General features: G+C 37.3%; 1 protein-coding gene across 1 annotated transcript in view; it reads left to right on the top strand.

Moving 5' to 3' along the window:
- LOC150102772 (uncharacterized) overlaps positions 1-16,338 on the top strand; it is a 275,594-nt gene that overhangs the window by 129,625 nt on the left and 129,631 nt on the right. The window contains exons 8-9 of the mRNA XM_090398736.1: positions 474-482; positions 9,158-9,339. Coding sequence (XP_090254862.1) covers positions 474-482; positions 9,158-9,339 — 191 coding nt within the window. The remainder of the gene's footprint in view (positions 1-473; positions 483-9,157; positions 9,340-16,338) is intronic.

Raw genomic sequence — 16,338 nt, 5'->3', positions numbered from 1 at the left:
CAGTGACTAAAATACCGGTAGGGCCTACTTAGCTAAACAGGTCAAGAGGTGAGTGGCCAACTAAGAGAGATACCCCTGGTCCTTGAGGTTTGGGGTTTGTGTAATGCTGGTTATCTTACCAAGTAAAAATGTTTATAACCCAGTTGATTCAGTTGGAAATATATTAGACAGAAATAATGGATTGTGACCAGGAAAGGATAAAGGTAAAAGATTACAAATCTCAGACATTTTAAAAGAAGGTTTTATACATTCACTACCTGGAATGTATAAAAAAATTGGAATTAGTAAAACAACTAAATAGTATCATAGACATTATCAGTACAGAATCTCATAATGGCAATTAAACAATAAGACAATTCTAAAAAAAGCACCACCTGATTAGCTAATGTGAGATGACTAAATAAGCTCAATAATTTTATAACTTAAAAGATATATTAAACACACTGCTTGGAAAGAAATCAATGGACATCCCCATGAGCAAGGTGCATCATGCCATGTAACAAGTCATGTGTTTGTAACTGGTATAAATGGGAGGAATATAATGCTCCCAAGTCAGTGTAACTGTGTCCAGGTGAAATGGCTGCGAGAAAGGAACAGATGAAGTTTGAAAGAGGCATTGTGATAGGATGCTATGTTGCAGGCCTATCTGTTCAGCAAATTATTCATAAATTGGGCCATCCCAGGTCAAATCAGTGATACCATACTGAGATGGAAGTGTAGGATGTCATCTGCAAGTGCTACCTGTAGTGGATGACCCAACACACTCATCAACATGACCATAGGGTGCTGCGAAGGATAATATGTAAAAATGATATTCATTAGCTGACACATTAAATGTAGAATTCTGGGCATTACCCTGAAACATGAATCTGCACAAAAACATTCAGTACAAGGCTTGTAACATGGGTTTCCATGTTAGGACTGCAATATGCAAGCCCCACATTACCCGAACCAACATGCAGTGCCATCTTCAGTGGGTGCAAAGAGCATGTACAGTGAGACATGGAAGTTTGGAAGTGTGTTATGGAGAAAAGAATTGCACTACACCATCTATCAAGCATATAGAGGTGTAGGTATGGCTGATGCCCAGTGAACATCTCTTACCAGAGTGTTTAAGTCCAACTATGAAATTTAGAGGTGGCGGTGTGATGGTATTGTCCTATGTTTCCTGGTTTGGCCTCGGACTTCTGTTTGTGGTGCCATGAACAATAAACTCCGAGATGTATCTTAACATTCTGGAAACTGCAATGCTTCCTGCTTTGTGGTGTTTCTACAGAACTGATCATTGTCTCTTTCAGCAAGACAATGCACTATCATAAGGCTGTTACTGTAACTGCGTGATTTTGGATGTGAATGTCACTACACTTGACTGGTCTCCACAGAGCTCTGATCTAAACCCTATTGAACATCTGGGATGAACTGGAGCGTCAGGTAAGGGCATGGGACATCTGCCCCACAATAGTCCATTACTTTATTACATGCCTACAGGAAGAATAGTCTAAAATTCCCATTGATCACTATTGTACACTTGTGGAAAGTACACCATGTAGGATTGCTGCAGTCATTGCAGTGAAAGGAAGTCCTTCGTATTATTAAGGTGGGTGTCATGGTTGTTTGTTCCTAACACTGTAGTGTTTGCTGATTTCTTTCCAGGCATGTTACATACAACACACACACACACCACATATATATACAGGGTGTTCGGGATAAATTTGACAGTTTCGTAAGGAAAAAGAAAATCTTCTTTGTATCTATTAAATTTAATGAATTGACAAAAAAACATTACAGGCAGAGTTAATTACAATACTATCAACAAGATTTACTCAAAATAACCACCATTAGCATCGATCACAGCTTCAATTCTGCTTCGGAACCTCGAACAAGCTGATGCTACAGTCTCCCTGGGAAGGGCCGCAAAAACTGTTTTAATTTTATCCATTAACTGGGCTTTTGTATTACTGGAAGTGCGATTGGTGTCTTTTTCAACTGCGTCCCATACAAAATAATCCATGGGGTTAAGGTCTGGGGAGTTTGGAGGCCAAACATTTGGACTGGTGAAGTCGTAGAAATTTTCAGACAACCATTTTTGACTTTTCCCAGAGGTGTGGCAAGGGGCCGAATCCTGCTGCCATACATACGGCCTACCATTGGCTACCCTTGTTATCCAGGGCTTGACTACAGTTAGCAACTCCACGAACAAAGCCCGAATTCCAATGCCAGGGTTCTTCAACACCTGTTCCTGCAGATTTGCGAGGAATTCTGCTGTACGAACGCAATCAGATCGTCTGCTAGGGATCTTTCTTCTTGCTACATCCTCGTAGTCACCATTGCAAGTCTCTAGTTCATGCCTGATTGTTTTTACTGTATTCAGGGAGCATTGGGCAGCAGTCGTAATATCCTTATTTTGATGGCGGGCACGAATCATCATGATACAAGTTATTCTCTTCCATGATTCAGGTGGGTTCCAGCTATCCATCCTTTCTGACATCTTGTATATGAATGAAGAAGGGTCCAAACTTTTAAATGAAGAGAAGTGTGTGTTAATACATGTAACTTACGGAAAAATATAATTAATTATAAATATGTCAAATTTATCCCGAACACCCTGTATGTATATATATATGCACACAAAATAAAGTTAGGAAAGATTAGCAGATTTTACTCCCATAAAGAGGATAGACATATACCATGGATTTGTTTAAGTGTTCGGACAATGAAGTAAAGTTTCACATGCTTCTTTTATCAAGACGTTCTATAAGGAAATGACTTTTATAAGTAAAGTAAGTCTTGTCTTGTTCTAATAAACTCTGTGTTTAGTGTCACTTTTGCTCGATCAGTCAGGCTCACTCGAATTTCTGCAGGCAAGCCAGCCTTTGCTCCTTAAGTCCAACTCACTTCTGTTTCCACAATCACGCTCACTTTTACTGTCATTTCTGTATTCGCAGTTGCATTCTGTGTGCCTCATATTCTCTCACTCATCATAAGCTAAGTTTTCCCTTAGCGTTCTTCAAGCAATTTTTTTCTTGCCATGATGCGGCTAGTGCTACACATCTGTCATGTTGACTATGAAAAGATAAGTAAATTCAATATTTAATGTGTGGTGATATTGTCTAATTGCAGATTGAGTATTACTGTAAGATATTTGAGTGTGGAACTTGATGTTTGGTTAAATTTCTAAATTTCTGCCACTTTAAATTCATTGTTTCCTGTTAGTGATTTTAATTATGACAATATAACAACTAGAAGTAACGAAAATGAATTTCTTGAGTTTTTTTAAGGATAACTACCATAAACAGTATGTCACAGAAGGTACTTGAGGATTTGAGGGTCTTGGATTTGATCATGTCATTATAAATGAGGTGACTGTGACTCAGGAATACATCACCTCATTCAGTGGTGAGAGTAACTGTGATGTGATTACCTCGGTGGTTGCCAGCCATGTGAGGACTTTTGTGAGGAAAGGGTATATGTGGGAACTACAAGTCTGGTGATTATGACAATCTCGGGAAACAGCTTGCAGCTGTAGCATGGAATGAGGAGTTGGGTAGAAAGGAGATCAGTGCTGCTTAGGTGCTGTTTAAGAACTATTTGGTTGTAGCAATGCCAAAATGTAATCCAAGTATCAGAAGGTTAAATAAGGTAGGTGTGAAATGGATGAATGAAGAGATTAAGCATGCAATACAGAGAAAGAAGACATTGTGGAGGCAACATAAGATGAGTGGTAATTATAAATTTCACAAGGAGTACAAAGAACAGACAAGGAGGGTGACCCAGTTGGTAAGGGTAGCAAAATTGCAGTATGAGCAGCAGTTAGTAAATGAAACCAAAGAGAACCCTGAGTTCTTTCAATAGCAAAGGTTAGTCAATTGGTAGAACCTCTGCTACTAATGGCTCACGAAAAAAGTTAAGCAAGTTTGAGCGCAGTTAGTAGTTGGAAGGGGTTCAATCGTTCGATGCTATTGGCATACTCTCCCTCGATGAGTCTTTGGACTTTTTGGAGGTGTCACATAATAATAACAATAATATAGCCAGCAAAAAAAAAAGGAATGATTATAGCAGGACAATATTGATTGGAGAAAATGGTATAAGGAAAACTGCTACAGGGGATATCGTTGAGATATTTAATGAGCAGTTTATAAAGGTCTTTCATTTTTGTGAATGCGACAACATGGAGAGTTCGAGAGCAGTGAATGAGGAGGAGGTGAGATTGACCAACTTGATGTTAATAAGGCTGAGGGACTTGATGGTATATCACCACGTATGTGAAGGTATGTGCTTTGGCATATTTGTTTAAATATGAGTCCTACATTGGATCAAGTTCCAAACGAGTGGAAGGAAGACAAGATTGTACTGCTTCATAAAGGAGGTGACAGAACTCAAGCATCAAATTATAGACCAATCTGTTTGTCAAGTATAGTGGTTAAAGCATTGAAGAGGGTGGTGAGAACCAGAATCCAAAATTGGGTTAACAACAATGTTATTATCTTTCATGGACAGCATAGATTTGCTAAAGGAAGATTGTATTTTAGTTACCTACTTATCCATTATAATAAGCTGACAGTGGTGTTGGAATAGAAAGATAGATACACAGTAGTATACTTAGATTTTCCAAAGGCTTTTGATTGATTGCCATATATGTTGATAGTCAAACTAGAGCAGATGATTTTGGATATTAGACTAATGCATTGCATTGGAGATTGACTATCTCATAGGTATCAGCAAGTTGTGTATGGGAGAGCAATATCCCAGAAGAGGAAATTCACTAGTGATGTGCCTCAGTGGTCTGTTTTAGGCCCATTGCTGTTTAACCTGTGTGTTAATGATATTGGATTTGAATTGAGGTATTTAGTTGTTTGCAGATGATGCCAAATTGGGAACTATGAGGGGTAGAGTAAATGTTATGACCTTACAAGAATACTTGAATAGACTGAGTAAATGGGCACAAGAGTGGGGCAAGTTCCAAATGAATGGAAGGAAGACAAGATTGTACTGCTTCATAAAGGAGGTGACAGAACTCAAGCATCAAATTATAGATCAATCTGTTTGTCAAGTGTAGTGGTTAAAGCATTGAAGAGGGTGGTGAGAACCAGAATCCAGAAATGGGCACAAAAAAGTGGGGATGTCAATTCAATATTGCAATATGTAAGATTTTGAAATTTGGAAAACAAAGATGGGATGTAGAATTTACTCTTGGTGGGAATATATATTGTTGGAGGTGGAGGAAATAATAGATCTTTGGATGATGGTAGCTAAGGATCTGAAATTTAGAGGATGCATTGCCAAAATTGCAAGGACAATACATCAAATTCTTGCAAATATAATACATGGAGCATGCTGGCTTGTAGAAGCAAGGTAATTCTGGTTCCATCCATGTGGCCTTGATTAGGCCACATGGATTACTCTGCACAGATTTGGTCACCTGGTTTTTGAAAGGATGAAGAGATATTGGAAAGTGTCTAGAGGTGATGACTAAGGCAGTTTCTGGTCTCTTGAACATTGAATATGAAGAAAGATGCAATTTAGAGTCCAATGATGCAATTTACCAAAAAAAAAAAAAAAAAAAAAAAAAGCTGTTGAAAGCAACAAGCTGTACTTGTTTACAAATACCAGAAGTATTATAAATGCCTACCTGTCTATCCTGTTCATGTTCTGTGGCACATAAGGCCAAATTCACCTCATACATCATCTCTCATCTTTACCCTCATCTTTAACAACCACTTCTATTTCTCTCTGCACCATGCTGCTACTTTTCCTTTTTTTTTTTCTTGTCACTCTTTTTAACTAGCCAGATTAGTTTAACTTTATTTGCCTCCTGGAATCTGTCAAGCCGCAAGCCACTACTTTCGGAATTTCTCTTATGTGTATTCTCATTACATGGATATTCCACTTTTTTTTAATTTTTTTTTTTTTTTATCTGAGCCTGGCTCAGATATGTTGATGATATTTTCGCCATTTGGTCCCACAGCCATGAAACATTAAATACATTCCTTTAGCCCCACCTGAACAAAGAACACAAACATATCCAATTTGCCATTGAAATCAAGAACAACAACTCTCTTCCTTTTCTAGACACACTCATCACACGTCTTCCCTCAGGCTGTCTCTCCTTCTCTGTCTACCGCAAATCTACACACACTGACAGGCCAATACGTACACAAAAATTCATACAACCACCCAACACAAAAAATAGAAGTCACAAGCACCCTAAAACACAGAGCATTAACAATTTGCTCAAATGAACAAGCTCTAAACCAAGAATTCGAAATCATTAATGATACATTTGTAAAAAATGGCTACAATAAAAAAAACAGTTCACAAGATCCTCCACAAAAATAGCACCAAAAACAAAAAAAATCTACAAGAATGCCATAGCCATAACCTATGTTAGAGGTATTTCAGAAAAATTAGAACACTATATAAATACAACATCAAAACTACCTTGAAACCCCTGACAAAATTAAAAATTTACTAAGTTCTTCCAAAGAACCTCTTCCATACCTGGCCCACCCATGGGTTTACAAAATCCAATGTACATGTAATCTACCCTACATAAGGGAAACAGGACGCGTGATCCTAATCAAAAAAGATGAACACAAACGACACTTTAAATACCTTCATTATAGTAAAACAGACCTATCAGACCATGCACTCCAAACATATCATAGAATTGACTGGAAAGACATCAAGTCCCTTCATTGCACCAAAACCTGTTTGAGAGAAAATTCAAAGAAGCCTGTGAAATGCTAAAACACCATCCAAACCTGAACAAAAATGATGGATTAATCATTCCAAGAATGTGGAGGACCGATCTGCAACCCTTATAGCAACTGTAACGGGCCCAGAAGAAAATCTCAATATGGGAGGACTTGAAATGTTTAATGTAGTTGTTTTTAATTTATTTAAAAAAAAAATTGTGTTTATTTTTTATTTTTTTTAATTCAGTTTTAATTTATTTTTATACTTATCTGTTTTTTTTAATTTAATTTCTTTAATCTATTTATTAATTTTTAAAATTTAATATTATTAATTTAGTTTTTCCACAAGAGGTCAAGAGGTAGGTAAAAGTTAAACTGTTCATTTTTGGTCTAAGCTGTTAAAACTGAGAACTTTTATTGTTAAAAGACCATAAGATTTAATGATTACAAATACAAAGAGCCTACAAGTTTCACTAGCCACTGTCTAGCATTTTCAAGGCTGTACTGATGTGAAAACAAATGCATCAAGTTACATGAAAACATACACTTTAGTAACTGTTAGGCCGTTACACTTGATAATTCGTGTTTGATGGCGTGCATGCCTTCGAATGCTTCAGTCAGAATCTGGTACATGACCATGTGTTGTGTAGTTTTTTGCATATTGTAGTTCTGTTGAGCTGAGAGAATTGATGAGATATTTCCATATGTCTTGAAGAAAATTCAATTACTGTGCCTATATACATCTTAAAAATAAATGTTACAGATTTTAAAAATTTTTGATCTATACATTTTTTATGGCTAACTATTTAAAAAAATCACTCACTAGGATGAAATAATTTAGTTACCGATTTGAAACATTTTACACAGTTATTTTTTAATGGCATACTACACTATTTTCATGTACACTATGTTCCAAATTTACGGCCAAAATTTATGTCATAGCATAGCATAGTATTTTGCAGATCATATCTCGTGCAATTGCTTTCCTTACTTTTTTTATTTTAAATTATTTTCCTAACCTTTAATCATGAGTAAAAAAATTAGTGAGCAAAAAATGGAAGTGTGAAAATGATTTGAAAAGTAATCTGATTGGAAGAAAAACTTGAAATAATAAAGAAAAATGAACAAGGCGAGTCCAGAACAAAGATAGGACAAGAACATAAAAATGGGTGAATCAACTGCTGAATACAAAGAGAAAGGTAAGGCTGCTTCAAGTTCATCATGCATGCACTCAAAATCAAAGTATTATAATTATTGAATTAGAGAGACTTCTTTTTACATGGATCGAAGATTGTAACCAAAAACGGATCCTGCTAAACACTAGCCTTATTAAATCAAAAGCATTGTCTCTTGTAACCTGGAAAGAAAGGGCTATCAATGATGGAAAAGAAGAAGAATTTCAAGTTAGTGCTGGTTAATTCGAGTGTTTCAAAAAGAGAAATAGCCTACATAATGTTCGAATCACAGGCGAAGCTGCAAGTGCAGATAAGGAGATACCCAGAGATTTTGAAGAAAATTGTGTAAGAAGGGGACTATTGTGACCAACATATATTTAATGTCGATGGAACCTGCCTTTTTTTTGGAAGCGAATGCCTTCCAAGACTTTTCTGGCCAAATCAGAGAAATCTCGGACTGGTAAAGTCGCAAAGTCGAATGAAAGTACTGCTAGCCGTTTGGAAGCACATTCTTCCACATTGTGCAAATAATTTTAGAGGCTTTTCAAATGAATCTAAGTTAATTAAATCTCATTCTGAGAAGTTGAGTGATTCCGACCTGCTAAATTTAGATGCACAGCGGGATGATCCTGAAGAATATGAAGAAAATTTAATCACTGAACCACAAAAACAATTTGAAAATAGTTTTTGTACAATCGAAGTTTTTAAGAAGCAATGCTGAGAGACTGACCCTGGTGAAGAGAGAACCAGTAAAATTTGCAAAAGAGGCAATAGGGCCATACTGTCAGTTGTATGAAAAAAAGAAACAGAACCCGTCAAACTACATTAGCTCAATTCTTTGTTAAGAAGCAGAATGATAAATTTATATTCTGAATATATTTTTATTATCTTTCAGCTTCATGTTTTCCCTTTAACTAGGCCCTGAAATATACCTTAATTCTTTTATAAAAAAAATTAAGGATCAAAAAAGAAATTCGAGGAACGAATTATACTTTTTCCCATAGGTTATTATATTCGATTAGTGCGTGTTCGATTAATGCGCCTGTTTTAAAGAATGCATTAGGCGCATTAATTGAGGGATGGCTGTATACACAAACAGAATGGAGAGTTAGATTTTTCTGTAGTGATTTAATTGTGTATAATAATAACAGAAATTATTTCTTACATGATTGCATTTCAATTTCATTAATTTATATACATATATATATATATATATTTATTGTTGTTCTCTTTATCGGCAAAGGCAATTTACACAGATATATATATATATTGTTGTTCTCTTTATAGGCAAAGGCAATTTACACAGACCGTTATAAAGGTATTATGACTCCTCCAGTTTTGGTTGATTTAACAGAAGATGGAATACCAGATATCGTAATGGCTATGTTCAATTCTACTGTGATTGCATATAATGGATATACTTTTGAAAAAATATGGAACTTCATAATGCCTGTATCAGAATCATATAGGTGAGAAATATTAAATCTTTCTTTCCCTTTATTGATTTATTTATATTTTCCTACTTTTACAAATCTGATTTGTCCCTACAGATTTCTTTATTTATTCATAAGAGCCATCACCATAAGTTTCATTTTCTAGTTTGATATCTCATGATGATTCTGTTTATCATTTCATATGGAAACTTTCATATGCAGTCGTATCCTATTACCATGAAATGATTCCATATTATAAATAAAATTATACAATAATTTTTCAGTTTCAGTGTGAAAAGCATGTAACCAAAACAAACTAATTATTTTATTATTATTATTATAAAGTTTTCAGTGAGCGCAACAGATTTTATATATCATCATAAATGGGGGGGTGATTATGAAGAGCTAAGGAGACAGCTTGCGGGTGTAGCGTGGAATGAGGAGTTAGCTGGAAAAGAGATCAATACAGCTTGGGAGATTTTCAAAAACTATCTAGTAGATGCAATGTCTAAATGTATTCCAAGGGTGAGAAGGTTAAATAAGGTAGGTGTGAGATGGATGAATAAAGAGATTAAGCATGCGATACAGAGAAAAAGGGCATTGTGGAGGCAGCATAAGAGAAGTGGAAATAACCCATTTCATGAGGTCTACAAAGACCAGGCAAAGAGGATGACTTGGTTGGTGAGAGTAGCTAAAGAGAGGTATGAACAGCAGTTAGCTAATGAAGCCAAAAAGAATCCTAGGAAGTTCTTTCGATATGTAGACAGCAAAAGAAAGAATGATTATGGAAGGATGACACTGATTGGAGGAAATGGTATAAAGACAGCTGTTACAGAATGCGTGGTGGAGATACTTAATGAGCAGTTCATAAAGATCTTTCAATCTTGTGAATGTGACTTCATGGAGAGATTGAGAGCAGTTGATGATGGGGAGGAGAGACTGACTATAAGTGAGCAAGAGGTGTTTGGGGAGTTGAGTAAACTAGATGTAAATAAGGCTGTGGGACTTGATAATATATCACCACGTATTCTGAAGGAATTTGCCAGAGAGTTGACACCTGCCTTGACATATTTTTTTAATATGAGTCTTGCACTTGGTCAAGATTTCTAAGGAGTGGAGGGAAGGCAAGATTGTGCCACTTCATAAAGGTGGTGATCGAACTCAAGCATCAAACTATAGGCCTATCTCTGTGTCAGGTGTTGTGGTTAAGTTGTTGGAGAAGCTTGTGAGAACTAGGATCCAGAGTTGAGTTGACAAGAATGGCATTATCTTTGATGGACAGCATGGATTTTCTAAAGAGAGGTCATGTTTTAGTAATCTACTTACTTATTACAATAAAGTGACTGCTTCCTTGGACAGAGGAGAAGGATACACAGTAATATACTTGGATTTTGCAAAGGCTCTTGATAGAGTACCTCATGATAAGTTGACAGTCAAACTACAGCAGATGGGGTTGGATATTAGATTAGCATGTTGAATTGGAGACTGGCTATCTGATGGGTATCAACAAGTTGTGTATGGGGGAGCGATATCCAGGAAAAGGAAAGTCATTAGTGGAGTGCCTCAGGGGTCTGTTTTACGGCCATTACTGTTTAACTCGTATATTAATGATATTGGCGAAGATTTGGATGGAGATATTCAGTTGTTTGCAGATGATGCAAAGTTGGGATGAACTATAAAGAGTAGTGAAGATGTTGTGGCTTTACAAGAAGACTTGAATAAATTGAGTGATTGGGCACGGAAATGGGGATGTGAGTTCAATGTTGCAAAATGTAAGGTTTTAAAATTTGGAAAACAAAGATGGGATGCAGAATTTATGCTTGGTGAGAATATATTGTTGGAGGTAGAGGAAATAAGTGATCTGTGGGTGATAGTGGATTAGGATCTAAAATTTAGGGGATAACATTGCCAAAATTGTGTAGAATCTCCCTACTTCTACTAACATGTAGAAGTAGGGAGATTCTTGTACCATTGTATAAGGCTTTGATTAGGCCACACATGGACTATTGTGCCCAGATTTGGTCACCGGGTTTTCAGAAGGATGAAGAGATGTTGGAAAGGGTTCAAAGGCGACTGACTAAGGTAGTTTCTGACCTCTGGAATGTTGAGTATGAGGAAAGATTGAGAAGATATAATTTGCAGAGTCTTGTGGTGAGAAGGAAGAGGGGAGATATGATAGAGACCTACAAGTTGGTAAGGGATTGTTATAAGATCAGCAGTGGAGAAGTTCTACAGAGAATAGTGGGAGATCAGGGGAGATCCAGAGGTCACCCCTGGAAACTGTATAAAGAGGGTGTGAGTAGGGGAGTGAGAGGCAGCTTTTTTTCATGCAGAGTTGTAAATGATTGGAATGCCTTACCTGAGAGTGTGGTATCTGCAAGGAGTTTGAGTGTGTTTAAGACACGGTATGATGAGATGTGTGTGTGATAAAAGGACCTCCCAGATGAGTCTTTGACTCCGTGAGGTTTTGGGTAATAATAATAATAATAATAATAAGGAAAATCCTGTGGAGTCTTTCTTCTTTTAAACTGTGCTATGTGTTTTGCAACCTTTCTTATATGCATTTGATATAAAAGTGTGTTAATATTAGATTATAATTGGAACAGTAGAGGAACAAATTGAGATGTGTGTAGAGAGTGAGGTAGAACATTTAGAGAAGCGATTGGTAGTAAGAAGCGAGTGGTGTAAGAAGGAAGGTCCCGGTGGCAGATGAGTCAAACATGAATCATTATAGTGGAATGATGGAAAATAGTACAGGGCTTTATGGGGGACTATTGTGAAAGATGTGAAAATAGAGCAGGAGTGGAGAGGAAATGCAGAGGAGTTGACTGTGTTGGTAGGAACAAATGATTTCCAAGGAAGTGTGAATGAGGTAGCATAGGATTTGTGAGTATTTGCTAGTGATAGTACCACAGAAGAGTATGAGAGGGAGAATTATGAGTGCATTCTCAAGGTGTGTGACAGCAGAGAGCTGAGGAGAAGAGCACTTCTCATAAATCGCATGATAGCTAAAATGTGCAGGAAGAGAATACTTGAGTTTGTTGATGTATGAGAGAAATTTCAAGGTACAAGAAACTGCTTGCTGCAGATGGCTTGCATCTGAGTAAGAGCAGTAGTGTGAATCTGATTAGATCCTTGATGAGAAGAGGCAAGTATGTAGCCAGCCAGGGAAATGAAAACTAAACAGTGGAACTGTGAGTGCAATCTACCAGAATTGGTGTGAGGCAAAGGATGAAGGAAGAGAAGATAGGGATGGCTTCAGTAGAAATAACAAATTTAAAGAACTTGAACGATGAGGTAAGGATGACCAGGGAAAGCTACTGTGCTTATACACCAATGCAAAGAGCAATAGGAATAAAGTTGGCATGTGTGGCCTTGATACAGATTGACACAAATCATTGGTGTCAGTAAGATGTGGGGTCAGTTAGATGAGGGTAATGTTATCTGTGAAAATCAACATGGATTTGTGAAAGGACGCTCTTGTTTTAGCAATATGCTAGCCTTTTATAATAAAGTTACAAGAACATTAGATGAGGGAAAGGCATATACTACAATTTTCTTAGACTTGGCGAAGGCATTTGACAGGGTGCCACATGATAAGCTGATATTTAAGTTGCAGCACACGGGTCTGGATGTCAGATTGGTCAACTGGATTCAGGATTGGCTGTCTGATAGATATCAGAGAGTTGTGTATGGTGGAGCAGTTTTCAGGAGGCAGAGGGTTACAAGTGGGGTCCCACAGGGCTCAGTACTAGGACCTATATTGTTTAACCTTTATATTAATGACATAGCCAGTGGATTGCAGGGGGATATTCAGTTGTTTGCGGATGATGCGAAGCTGGGAAGGATTATTAGTAATAGTGCAGATGTGGTAGCCCTGCAAGAGGATTTAAATAAGCTAGATAGATGGGCAAATGAATGGGCGATGTCAGTTTAATCCAGCAAAATGTAAGGTCTTGAGGTTTGGGAAACATCGATGGGATGCTGCATACTCTATGGGAGGAGTTATACTGGAGGAAGTAGGGGGAGACAAGAGATCTGGGGTTGATGATTAATAGAAACCTGAAGTTTAGGGGACATATTGCAAAGGTGGTGAAGGTAACACAGAGGATTGCTGCTATTATGAGAAGGACACTGACCTGCAGAGATAAGAGGGTTATCATTCCGTTGTATAAGTCTCTGATCAGACCACACTTGGACTATTGTTCTCAGATTTGGTCCCCAGGATTTGAAGGGGATAAATTAACTGTGTGAAAGGATACAAAGACGGATGACAAAGATGGTTTCAGGACTGTACAAGGATAGTTATGAGGATCAGCTGAGAGAATGTGGACTGCAGAGTTTGGTGGATAGAAGAAGGAGAGGTGATATGATTGAGAATTTTAAACTGTTGAGAGGTGGTTACAGGGTTGACACTGGGGAGTTCTTTCACTTGGTTGAACAGTGGGAAGGAGTGATGACAAGAGGCCATCCCTGGAAGTTACGAAAGGAAACTGTGAGCAAGAGGGTAAGGAGTGGTTTCTTTGTGTGGAGGGTGGTTGAGCCGTGGAATGCATTGCCTGATGGAGTGTATGGAGCGAGAACGGTCAGTGAGTTTAAAGAGTGGTATGATAGACTTTGTGTTTCTCCAGGGGGGACCTCCCCTCGATGAGTCTTGACAGACTTTGTCTTAGGAAGGACATCCCTCGAAGAGTCTTTTGACTCCTTGGAGGCCTGAATAATAATAATAATAATAATAATAATAATAATAATAATGTTGTTAACAGAGAATGGTAAAACAATGGCAGCAAAGACCACGTTGTTGAGTGATTTGAATTTGTGGGATTTTGTGCAGTGTGTGTGTGTGAAATGTATTTGTCTTCTCTCTGGATGTATGGGAGAATAGCAAATGAATCAATATGATGAGAATGCAGCAAATGTTAGTAGAGTGGACAGTAGTGATGGTAGAATGGAAAATGTTGGAATTAATTTCAGATATGTGGACGTGGAAATAAAGGAGAATGAAATGGACATAAATAAAGAAATACTACACTTGAATGTTATCCTTTACAGGATAAAGTATGAAATTCAAAAAATTGCAGAAGCAGCAAGAGATTATCAGGGCTGAGAAGAGAAAGAAGCAGGTGGTCTGAAGTAATAATAAAGACTGAGCAAAGAAACAAAAAAAAACAAATTAAGGAGAAAATTATATATGGAGACTCAATGATCAGGGGAGTAATTAATGAAAGTGTGACAAAATTGTTTCACTGATGCAAAAATTCACAATATTAGTCATGCCATCCGGATGCAAAAAGGTAAGGTGAAGGAATTGATTGTCTTGGTTGGCACAAATTATTTGGGAGGCAAGAAGTATTCATTGAGGGAGAATGTACAAGAGTTGCTAGAAGAGGTAAAAAACTGAAGAGCAAGAAGCTGAAGATTATAAGTCTTCTACCATGCTATGATAGAGACGAAATGAGGAGGAGGGCATTGATAGCAAATGAATCAATATGTAGGTTGTATATGAAAAGAATTATGTAGGATTTGTGAATCTGTGGTAGTTGATCCAGGGAAAGAATAATTTGTATAATGCTGACAGGCTGCATCTAAATGATTTTGGTTTCAAGTGTCTGGAAAGAGTTGTTCACTGAGCATGCTGAAGCACAAATTCAGGAAACTTAAGCAATTAAGGTGGAATCAGGTGAGTTTGTGTGGGGGCACCCTTGAGGTGAGTGAGTTGGGTTTTCAACTATGAAGATATTGACTGGAAGGAAGAAAGAAAGAAGATCACATGGCAGAAAGGAAATGGAATTTATACACCTATTGAGAGATCAAAAGTGACCATGCAATCTTGACTTGGAAGATTGTATAATGTGAGGAAGATTCCATCAAGAAGCAGTATATGTGGAACTACAAGGTAAATGATTATGACAAGCTTAGGAGGAAGCTTAAATCTGTACCATGGCATAAAACACTGCAGGGTAAGGATGTTAGTAGTGCATGGGAGATAGCTAAGAATTATCTAGAAGAAGCAGTATTAAATGGTAAACCTAAGGTCAGGAGGGTTAATCAGGTAGGAGTTAGACAGATGAGCAATATCATAAAGCATGAGCTGCAGAAGAAGAAGAAAATGCTGTGGAGGGTATATAAGGAGAAAGGTGACAACAAACTCATGAACAGTACAAGGCTTAGTCAAGAAAGGTTACCAGAATGGCAAGGAAGGCAAAATCAGATTATGAGAAGAATCTAGCCGAGCAAGCCAAAGGAAATCCCAAAGAGTTCTTTCATTACATGTCAAGTAAGAGGAAGAATGACTATGGAAGATTAACTTTAATGAGTGCTGATGGTGACAGAAACAGATAAAATAGTTTAGTACTGAGTGACCACTTTGCAAGGGTATATCATCCAAGTGAGATTACTGCTGTAACATATGTGACAGAGACTGATGTGAAAACAGAGGTGGATGAATTGAGGTTCTTAGGATACTGCAGAATCTCAATGTATATACAGCTGTGGAATTAGATAGTATATCAGCTTGGGTTTTGTGAGAATGTGCAAAGGAATTGGCAATGACTGATGTGGCTCTTTAAGATTGCAGTAGCAAATTATAGACCAATCTGTATCTCGGGCTGGATATGACACTGGTTATGTGGATAAGAGGGTAGCCGCTGGACAGGTATCAAAAAGTGTTTTATGGAGGGGCAAAATCAAGGCGAAAACAGGTGACTAGTGGTGTGCCACAAGATTCAGTGATGGGACCACTACTATTTAATTTGTGCATAACTGATATAGGAAATAACCTTAAAGTAAATATTCAGTTGTCTGCTGATGATGCAAAATTAGGTAGCAATAGTTAATCAAGGCAATGTGGAGAACTTAAAAGAGGATTTAAATAGGCTGTCAGTATTAGTTTGATGTGGAGAAACGTAAAGTTGTGCATTTTGGGATAACAAGCTGTGTACTGCATTGATGGAACTGTACTCCAGGAAATAGATGAAGCTAGAGATTTAGAAATAAGAAAAAATCCTGGATGACTGAATCAGTACTAGAACTTAT

Source organism: Typopeltis vanoorti, chromosome 10 (genome assembly GCF_054136105.1).
Source record: "Typopeltis vanoorti isolate ZY-2024b chromosome 10, IOZ_Tvanoo_1.0, whole genome shotgun sequence".
Taxonomy (NCBI): Eukaryota; Metazoa; Arthropoda; class Arachnida; order Uropygi; family Thelyphonidae; genus Typopeltis; species Typopeltis vanoorti.
Note: the sequence above shows the minus strand (reverse complement) of the source record. Positions and strands in the feature narration are given on the sequence as shown.